Source organism: Ovis canadensis, chromosome 18, assembly GCF_042477335.2.
Source record: "Ovis canadensis isolate MfBH-ARS-UI-01 breed Bighorn chromosome 18, ARS-UI_OviCan_v2, whole genome shotgun sequence".
Taxonomy (NCBI): Eukaryota; Metazoa; Chordata; class Mammalia; order Artiodactyla; family Bovidae; genus Ovis; species Ovis canadensis.
This window is the reverse complement of record NC_091262.1, coordinates 80,490,622-80,501,491: the sequence shown is the minus strand read 5'-3', so window position 1 is coordinate 80,501,491 and position 10,870 is coordinate 80,490,622. Positions and strand designations below refer to the sequence as shown.

General features: G+C 45.9%; 1 protein-coding gene and 1 pseudogene across 1 annotated transcript; one reads left to right on the top strand and one right to left on the bottom strand.

Moving 5' to 3' along the window:
- The first annotated feature begins 7,409 nt into the window (after positions 1-7,409).
- LOC138423425 (large ribosomal subunit protein uL6 pseudogene) lies at positions 7,410-8,783 on the top strand (annotated as a pseudogene).
- A 63-nt stretch (positions 8,784-8,846) lies between these two features.
- On the bottom strand, positions 8,847-10,270 carry LOC138423872 (nucleosome assembly protein 1-like 1). The gene has a single exon (XM_069560253.1). It carries the CDS (start codon positions 10,146-10,148, stop codon positions 9,042-9,044), a length of 1,107 nt encoding a protein of 368 aa, XP_069416354.1. The 5' UTR covers positions 10,149-10,270; the 3' UTR covers positions 8,847-9,041.
- Between the last annotated feature and the right edge of the window lie 600 nt (positions 10,271-10,870).

Here is a 10,870-nt window from a genome sequence, read left to right as displayed (position 1 = left end):
GGCCTTTAAGGGGAGGGGAGGAGACTTCTTAGAGCGAACTGGAGGCTTTCACTGGACAAATGCAAGCTGCCCCTGAAACTTCTTAACTGGGGAGTAGGATTCTCCAACTCAGTGCTATTTTTATTCATCACTGCCAATCTCACAGCGTGGAAACTTCGTGTATCAAGAGCATGGCTAAGTCACTTCAGTCGTGTTCGACTCTGTGCGACCCCATAGACGGCTGCCCACCAGGCTCCCCCGTCCCTGGGATTCTCCAGGCAAGAACACTGGAGTGGGTTGCCATTTCCTTCTCCAATGCATGAAAGTGAAAAGTGAAAGTGAAGTCGTTCGTCGTGTCCGACTCTTCACGACCCCATGGACTGCAGCCCACCAAGCTCCTCTGCCCATGGGATTTTCCAGGCAAGAGTACTGGAGTGGGGTGCCATTGCCTTCTCCAATCAAGAGCATTGGGCACTGCTAAATGAAGTTTGGAAAATGCAGAAAACCAGATAAAGGACCAAAGAACCTCCGAATTCCCCACCGCCCGGAGAAACAATGGCTACTGGGGTCTTGGCATCCGTCCTGCCAATCTGTTTTCATTGGACGGTGTATTAAATATATGCAACCTTGTGAAAAAGAGAATAATTTTTATGTTGCTTTTTGTACTGAACATTCTATTTTACATGTATATCTCTAAGTGATTGAAAATGTCATTTTAAGTGGTTCCTCAATGTTTCTTAAGTAAGGCATAGTTTTTCCTCCTCCCTCCTTTCGGAAATGTCTGGAAATTGTCGTCATTTTGCCCTCTTTTGTTAACTAGCACATGAATAAATCATGAAATAGCTGTGGAATGGGCACTGTGATAGCCACCGCAAAGGCTAAGGTCTGTATGGAAAAAAAAAAAAAAAACAGCAGAAAAGTGCTGGGAAGACAAAACCCAAAGACGTCCATTCCTCCAGCCGTGTGTCCTCGGGGTCTCTTGGTTCCTGAGAGGCCCTAGCTGCCTGCGCTAATGAGCAGGTGCTCCAGAGCGCAGACACGGAGCTCCAGCTTTTCACCTAGTCTACGCCTCTGGTCTGATCACCCCAAAAAAGTGCTCCCGCGGGAGATGTCTCATCAAGGTTCCCTGTTGCAAGCAGCAGAAGCCAAGCCTAGTTAATCTTAACTGAACAGATTTAATTGAAAAGATGTGAAGTAGGGAATTCCCCAGTGGTTAAAACGCTGAGCCGTCATTGGCAACGCTCCAGGTTCGATTCCTGGTGGGGGAAGTGAGATCTCATAAGCCTCCAGGTGTGGCCAAAATATAAATAAAATAAATGTCATGAAAAGATGCACAGGGAACCCAAAGCCCCGGCTCTGTGACAACCTAGAGGGGTGGGATGGGGAGGGAGGTTTCAGAGGGAAGGGACATATGTATATCGATGGCCGATTCATGTTGATGTATGGCAGACACCATCACAATATTGTAATCATCCTCTAATTAAACAGAAGTAAAAAATAAATATCATGAAAAGATGTGAAGTTCTTTACCTCACCACCAGGAGGGCTGGAGAACCAAGTGTGGACAAACAGCCACTCAGTCAAAACATCCTCATTCAGCCTGGCCATACCCTAAGCCCCGGAAATCGGCTGTGAGCAAAACAGACCTAATCTGGTCTTCACGGAGCTCAGACAGGTGCCGCATCAGCGCAGGCAGCTAGGGCCTCTCAGGGACCAAGAGACCCCGGGGACACACGGCTTGGGGAACGGACGTCTTTGGGTTTTGTCTTCCCAGCACTTTCTGTTTGTATTTTTTTTTGCATACAGACCTTAGCCTTTGCAGTGGCTGTCACAGTGCCCCTTCCACAGCTATTTCATGATTTATTCATGTGCTAGTTAACAAAAGAGGGCGAAATGACGACAATCTCCAGACATCTTCAAAAGGAGGGAGGAGGAAAAACTCTGCCTTACTTAAGGCATGGACAGGTTTGGCAAAGACACATGTTAGTGCTTAGACGGGCTTAGGTGCCATGCTGAGTGCATTAAACGGTGGTGCTAGTGGAGGGTTGATTGGACAAGTTCCTGGAGACTGAGACGCTTGACTGTGTTCTCAAGGACAAGGATAGATCGGTGTAAGCCAAGAGGATAGTGAGCTGCCTACGATGAGTTGTAGGCAGGCATCCCGCCCATGTTGCTTACAGGTGAATGTCCAGAGCCTAGCACCCTGTCTGGAATAATACATGATTAATAAACAGGAGTCAGGTTGTTACTGAACCAAACTTGGGTCCCCTCGTTTGTTTACTGTAAAGCCCACCTACTGCCCCCAGGTTATGGTGAAGGAAAGGGTAACATCTATTGTAGGGAGCCAAGCAAGGAGTCTAGCAGAGCTGGTGCTCGGAATACCCCAACCCCCCAGTGGGGTTCAGCAAAGCATTTTTAAAGGCCAGGTGAGGGAGGTGGCATCATGGGGTGTGTGATGAGCTCATACACAGTTCTCTGATTGGGTGATAGCGGTAACGGGATGGCGTCACAGGGTTAACCTTTTCGCTCCTTAAGCATCAATAGGCCTGGGGCTTTGCGCTCACGGTCATCAAGAAGTTAATTCCTTCCATTTGGTGGTGGTTGTTCGCACCTGTAAACAACTCAGGAGCTGTGCAACAGATACTGTTATCTAGGCGCTTCCAAGAGAAGCCAGACCAGAGGACATGGGGGAGGGCGTCTGTCCCGGGAAGGCCCCAGAGGGTTCTCAGTTACAAGATGGATACACGAACTAATTTCAAAATTATCTAACACTTTAAAACTAAGTCAGATAAAGTTATTTCTCTGAGATCAAACTGTCCTTTTCTGGCCCAGCCCTGATAGGGTTGCCAGACTTAGCAAATACTTTAGCATAAGTCTGTCCTGTGCACTATCTGGGGCATGCTTCTACTAAACCAGCGGCTTCCCAGGTGGCCCTTGCGGTAAAGGACCCACCTGGCCAATACACGGGACATAAGAGAAGCAAGTTCCATCCTTGGGAGGGAAGATCTGGAGGAGGGTGTGGCAGCCCAGTCTAGTATTCTAACCTGGAGAATCTCACGGACAGAGGAGCCTGGCGGGCTACAGTCCACGGGGTCGGAAGAGTCGGACACGACTGCAGAAGAGACTTAGCACGCAGACTAAACCAGTATGCGGTTGATCTGAAATTCGGTTTCAGCTGGGCATCCTGTACTGTATTGGGCAATCCCACAGCCGGAGTAACAGCCGCTTGAAAGAACCCCCCCCCCAACCTGCTCCTTTCCCCGCTTTCTTCTGCCACAGCCTCATCACCCTCTTTCGTGGTTGTTCCAGCCACGTTTCCTGAGCAGACAAGGCCACCCAGGAGTCAAGGTCGGGAGACGCAGTGACTAAGAATAGACGGCAGGGGGCACCCTAGACCGCGTAGGGAGCTGCGCACTTGGGTGCCTGGGCTCCACGGAGTCCGGTGCTGGCGGAAGGCTGCAGCGCTCTTCTTCAAACCTGTCTGAACTTCTCCGGCCATTTCTCACCCCATCTTACAGGGCTTCCAGGACAAACAAGTCCTAATTTTCAATCTTTGAGTTAGAAAAAAACACACACACGATCAGAATTAAACCCGTATAGTTACATGGGTTCTTAAATATCCAAGGGGGTGCTCTGTTGCACGCAACTATCTCAGATTTTAGTTGCTTGCTTTAAAATCAACTTATAAAACGTGTCATTCTGTTTATAAATTGGAACCTTTGGTATGAAAATAAAGGCACCACTGTATTCATCTCCTCTCAGAGCGTGTATTAGTCACCCGGTCGTATCTGACTCTTTGTGACCACCTGGACTGTAGCCTGCCAGGTTCCTCTGTCCATGGGATTCTCCAGGCAAGAATACTGGGGTGGGTTGCCATTCCCTTCTCCGACTCAGGGACTGAACTGGGGTCTCCTGCACTGCAGGCAGATTCTTTGCCATCTGAGCCACCAAGGGAAGTCCCTTCATTTCCTAGAGGTGCCATAATAAAATCCCACAAACCGGGTGATGGAAATAACACAATTATTCGCTCACAGTTTTGGAGGCCACAAGTCCAAGGTCAAAGTGTCTTCGAGGTTGGTTCCCTCTGAAGGTTCTGAGGAAGAACAACCTGTTCCGGGCCCGCTCCCACGCTCCTGGCGCTTTCCTGGCATTCTTGGACGCGCCCCAGCTTGCAGAAGCATCACTCATCTCTCCCTCCAACCTCACACTCATGGACCCCAGGTTCCTAGAACAGCACCAGGAACAGCACACATTCAAGTAACCATTTGTTAAATGAATGTCAAATTCACTGTGCTGAGCATTTCACGGCCTTTTCCATCTGGAAACGTGTCCTTTTGTCCTGGAAATTTTTTTTTTTCTGTTTTGGCCATGCAGCGAGGTTTGTGGGATCTTAGTTCCCCAACCAGAGATTGAACCCATGATCCTGCAGGGGAGTCTTAACTACTGGGCCACCGGGGAAGTCCCGTTTTTATATTTTTCATTTTGACTCGGGGCCCTGATGCGCAGAGACAAAGAGAGAGCAAAGCACTTTCAACACTGAAGCTGAATTCTTGCCAGCCGATTCTGGAAAAAAAAGAAAGAAGGGAAGGAAAAAGAGAAGTGAAATGCTTCCTTGTACAATATGTACTATGTCAAAGCTGTTAGACAATACAAAAGAGAAATAGACAAGCAGAAGGGCTTTTCAGATGTTGCTTCTAATTTGCTACAACAAATAGGTTGATTCAAGGGACTTGGAAAATGTACTTCTTGAGAGTACGTGCGTGCACTGGAGAGCTTTTATAAAGGTCTCTTTTAGACACAACAGCTGGAGAAGCACAGGGAAGACCCGGGTCAGAGCCCAGGGGGCCGCCAGTGAGTAGGTGATTTTGGTAAAGACCTTCCCCTCTCTGGATCCCCAACAACAGGCCATATGACTTCCACAACCCATCAGTCTGCCTGTTCAATTCCTCCCTATCAAGGATTAAGGTTTACCCTCGTTATCGTTGTTTAGTTGCTAAGTCGTGTCCAACCGTGTGACTCGAACTGTAGCCCACCAGGTTCCTCTATTCATGGGATTTCCCCAGACAAGAATACTGGAGTGGGCTGCCATTTCCTTCTCCAGGAGAACCTTCCTGACCTGGGGATCAAACCTGTGTCCGCCACTTGGTACTTTATCACTGAGTCGCCTGGGAAGCCCAAGGTTTGCCCTAGATGCTCAACACTCGCCGGAAATTGGCTTGCCCCTCCTCACGGAGGAGTGACAGCGCAGGTGACAGCTGATGGTGTTTCTTGATTAGTCAACAACCTGTATCGAACATTTGCTCTCTGCCAGGCCTGTTTTAGACCTGATGCAGAATCCAGCCTCCATACACTGACACCAAATTAAATTTTGGAGACAGAGTTCTCAGTGAAGTAGAAAAGAATGGGCTTCCCTGGTGGCTCAGCAGTAAAGAATCCACCTGCCAATGCAGGAGACAGGGTGCAATCCCTGGGTCGGGAAGATTCCCTGGAGGAGGGCACGGCAACCCACTCCAGTATTCTAGAGGAGCCTGGCTGGCTGTCGTCCATAGGGTCACAAAGAGTCAGACATGACTGAAGCAACTTAGTACGGACGCACTCATGCTATACAACAAAGTGACTCGTTATACGCACGCACACATATATGTGCAATCTATTTCATATTCTTTTCCGTTATGGCTTATCACAGGATATTGAACGTAGTTTCCCGTGCTATCCAGCAGGACCTTGTTCATTCATTCTACATGTGCCCATTTGCACCTGCTATGTCCGCCATTCCCCCTTCGGCTTGCCTGCTCCTCCTTTGTCTCCACATCTCCTCCCTTCCCTTAGCTGGCAACCGTGTGCACCTGCTCCTTGGGACTCAGGGGAGGTCATGGAGGCTGAATGATGTCTATTTCCTACAAACAAGACACTGAAAGGGGGACACAGAAAGACTTTTGTGCCCAGGAGTCCTACAGGGTCTTGCCTGGTTTCAGACTCTGGGCAAAAATCAAACAATATCCTCTAGAGAGACAGAGATATCACATCTACTCTTCACTCTTTGCAGAGGGTATTTTTATCCTCATTGTTCAGAAATGAGGAAACACTGGCCCTGTAACTTGGCTGGAGTCACCCACTTGGTTTGCTGATTGGGGTCACTCACTTGGCTCACTCTCCTACCACTTTAAAAATTTTTCTATTCTCTTCTTAGGAAAAGTTTTTTCCCACTTAAAAATCTATTGTTCCATGTGCCTTTCTGTTGGAAAAGTGCCTGGACTCCTCTTTAGCCTGACATTGACTTGCTTTGCATCCACACTTGACCACAACCTCATTTGTAACTGCTTTGGTTAACTGCCGTTCTTCATGTCATTTGAATGGCTGATGTTCTTGCTCTTATTTCACATTCCTGCTCTTGCTAAGTTTCCTCTGAGATACAGTTATTATTTATTTTTATATTATTATTATTATTATTTTGGCCATGCCACATGGCTTGTGGGATCTCAGTTGCCCAACCAGGGGTTGAACCCAGGCCCCAGCAGCAAAAGCGCTGAGTCCCAACCACTAGGTTACCAGGGAACTCCTTTATTTTCTAAAGTCAATCTGATTTCTAATATCCATAGGTAGATTTGCGTTTCATCCACCTCACCGAGGTTAACATGTGTGAAATTTCTGTCTTTCCTAATTTTTCTAACTTCTGTCCATTTCCTGCTTTGAACATTAATTAAGAAGCTCAGCAGAAACAGATTGTCTGCTAAACATAGCTTGAATCTCTTGAGACTGGAAATTAGGGAAAAGCTAATGTTGGGATACAGGATGAACTGTCTGAGGAACAGTTTTGGAATGAGTCAAAAGGCACAAGTGGCTATAATTAGGTGCTATTCATGCAGAGCTTTAAAAGCAGAGCTCCAAGGATGCAGGCTGGTTTCACTCACAAGCATCTTCCGAGCATGTGACATGTCCCTGGTGGCTGTATGTGCTGAGCGGGCAAGGGGCTCAGGGCGGGGCCCTCCCTGGAGGAGCTCGCAGCCCATTATTTCTCGTCTGTCCATTCTTCCTTTGTCATTTAGTGCAAGAGTGGTCTAAACAAGCAAGGGCCTAGGCCACACACCTGAAACCCGAGAAGGCTGAGCCTGCTGTCTATGAACTCTACAGAAAGACTTCCCAGGCTATTCTGAAGTAGCATTTCCTAGCCTTCTTAGAATTAAAGAAAGAATGAGCTAGTGGGTCTCAAAATATGGTCGTTAAGTGCAGCAGTGGCATCACCTGGGATTCTGTTGGAGATGCACATTTTCTTTCTTTTTAATATTTATCATACTTATTTATTTGGCTGCACTGGGTCTTCAAGTTGAGTCTGGTGGGATCTAGTTCTCTGACCAGGAATGGAACCTGTGTGTCCCCCACATTGGGAGCGCAGAGTTTTAGCCACTGGATCACCAGGGAAGTCCCAAGACATGAATTTTCAAATGCCACCCCAGAATGACAAACTCAGGCAGTCTGTGGTTGGGGCCCTGCAGAGTCCAGAATCACCTGAAGGCAGGTGAGTTCAGCGCAGGTTAAAGATTGAGAACCTCCGCTCTAGGCAAAATCTCACACAGTTCCCTTTCTGCCTTCCTGGTAAGGTCCCTGTTTGTTTCCTTTGATCTTCCACTCCGAAGGCCCTTCCACTCTCCTCTCCCAAGGCCTCCAAGTTCGAAGTGCAGGTTGCAGACCAGGGTGCTGGTGTTTGTGGCCTGGAGGGCTGAAGTCCAATAGCCCCTGCTCACCTGGGGAGGAGCACCAAGGCTGTGTCTGCCTACAGGGGATGCCTTGCTGTGACCCTTCCTCAGGATCAGGACCCCCTTGGGCTTCTTCAGGATTTCACTACTAATTGTCCACAGTGGTGAATAGAAGATCCAGATGATGACATAAAATGCATTCACTGGTTCACCTTTTAACAGGTATTCAGTGACTACCCAGAAAGTCCTTCCGCCTGCAGAAGAGATAAGACAGGTGGGTGGGCTAAGAAGCTTAGAACCTACCTTGGTAGAAGAAAAGAATATGAAAAAGACAATGTGAGAAAGAAAGAGAGATCAATGTGACTTAAATACAAGTCCCCACGTAAGGGGAAAGACCACAAGGAGAAAGAAGAGAGAAATCAATTCCAGTGATCTGGAGAGATTAGATGTGACTTTTCAGAGCCAACAAGGACAGGACCACCCACAGTAATACCCACACCTCATCCACTGCGAGCATGTAGACCATTCTCAGCAATCGGACTGCCGGCGCTCCAGAAACGTCGACATGACTCTGAGCTAGTAGCAGCAGCGCTCAGCGGCCAAGTCATGACTCTGCGCTTACTCGGAAGGGACGCACAGTGAAGGGCCCCAGAGGCTCAGTGGAGGGACTTTGATCACGTCAATGTAGCATTCAGTCTCCTTGGAAAGAAAAAAAGAGGCTCCAAGTTGACAAATGGTGGGGAAATAAAAAGGAACTGGTTACTGTTTGCACGATCTGTAGTCGTGTACAGAACATGATCAAAAGTGTCACGCTGGGCCTCTGTTACAAGATGAGGTCTGTGTGTGCTCACTTCCCCATCGATGTTGCTATTCAGGAGAATGGTTCTTTTGCTGAAATCTGAAAATTTCGGGGGTGGAAAATACATCCACAGGGTTCAGAAGAGGCCAGACATTGTTTATACAGTACCTCAAGCCCAGGAAGATGAGTCGAGTCTTGAAGGAAACCACATGGAACTTGTGTCAGATTCAGCAAGCCACAAGGATATCAGAAAATTTTTGGATGGTATCTACGTTTCTGAAAAAGGAACAGTTCAGCAGGCTGATGAATAAGCTCTGGGTGGTCTGGCTATAGAAACCACAAGGTGCCAGATGATTCTTTGGACTCATTTGTGATTTTTTTTTTTTTGAGTTTTGCAGTTTATTTATTGAAACCTCATACATACATTGCTTGGATGTAGAATTCTAAAACCACGTTTTTCCAAAAAAAAAAAAAAGTTTTTATCCCATATCATGGAATAATGAATATACCAATGGAATACATGAGTCACTCAATTTGCTTCTCAATGTGTTAAACAGAGAATTATTTGCTCATTTGGTAAACATTACCTCATCCGATTCTTCACCTTCTTCATCATAATCATCATCATCATCTTCAATAGCTTCTCCAGTAAAGTATAACACTGATCTTGGGATTATACGCTCACGTAAAAAGTGTCCAATTTCAAAGTCTGCAGCGAGGATAGCTTCAGAATCATCATCCAGATCTCCACTCTCAGGAACTTCAGGAGGGGCAAAAAAATTAAAGAAAGAGTCATTAGAAACTGTTTTGGTCACAGTACGAACTGTCCCAAGTCCCTTGTGTTTTTGCTTCTTCTTAATCGTTTTCAAAGTGACATTCTTCCCTTTTTTCCAATCTATCTGGCACCCTGTACAACCCATAATTTCTGGTCCATCAAAAGAAAAGGGATCAGAATCATCTGGTTCTGATCTCATCCTATATGTCTTTGTCAACACTTCATTTGTGAAATATTCATTGGGTTCAAAGTGAAATTCTAAGACAAAACTCATAGGTTGACCAGCATCTGAGAACTTCACTTTAATATCTTTCAAGCGCTTCAGAATAGGCTCATCATGTTCCTGAACCATATCACTGAGCAAGTCAACATTCTTAAAAACGGTCAGCCAAAACTCAGGAATTCCCTTGGGATCTTCTTTTTCTTCATCCTTTTTCTCATCTTCAATCTTGGCCTTTTCTTTTAGCTCCTCCGAAATTTCATCTTCCTCATCTGGTTTCCATTCACATTCTTCTTCTGTAGGTTCATAAATGGCATTAATGATCTCAAATCGCTTATCAAACAGAGGCTGATAAAGAACAGCATACTTTCTTTCAAGATCATGAACTTCCTCATAGAATTTGGCTTCTATCTGTGCACATTTAACTTGAAGGTTTTTGAGAGCATTCACTCGTCTTTTAACTACCCTAGGCAAGCTTTCAATGTATCCTGTTGGTGTTTCTACCAGACCATCAAGTCTTTCTTGAAGGGCTGCAAGAATCTGAGGATTTTGCATCATCTGAACAGTCAGCTGACGCGCTTTGATTTTTGTTTCTTCACCAGTTTCTTCTTCTTCTACTTCTTCAACATCATCCAAATCTTGATCAAGTTCAGACTGTTCTTTGTTGTCGATGTCTGCCATGTTGTACAAATGCCAAGTATCGGTGGCGAGCGCGGGGAGCCGAGAGGCCCGAGCTGCGCAGGCAGTGACTCAGGGCAGCGGCGGGAGGAGCAGGAGGCGGCGCCGCGAGCAGATGGCGCTAAAAAAGCTGTGATATTTTAAAGATGAAATAAAAGCTCTTTTGATTTAAAAAAAAAAAAACAATACCAGCAATAATCACCCTGTTTTTTTCAATTCACTTGATAAAATTCACATAACGGACCATTCTAACCATTTAATACATACAATTCAGTGATTTTTACTAGACTTACAAAGTTGTACAACCATCACCACTATCTAATTCCAGAATGCTGTCAACACCACAAAAAGAAATCCCTTACCTGTTAGCAGTCACTCTCATTCCCACAGTCCCTGGAAGCCTGTATCTACATTCTGTCTCCATGGATTTGTCCAGTCTGGAATTACTCTGTAAACGGAATCATACAACAGGTGGCCTTTCGTGTCTGGCTTATTTCACTTAGTATCATGTTTTTGAGACTTATTTATGGGTTTGGAGTTTCCTTCTGGGGCAATGAAAATGTTTTGGAGCTAGATAAAGTTCCACAACTTCATGAATGTACTGAATGTCATATTTTAAAATGATTGATTCTATGTTATGTGAATTTTGACTCAAATTTTTTAAAGTGAAGTAAAAAAAAAAAACAAAACGAAGTAGATACCTTTTGATGCCTTCAGGTTGTGGT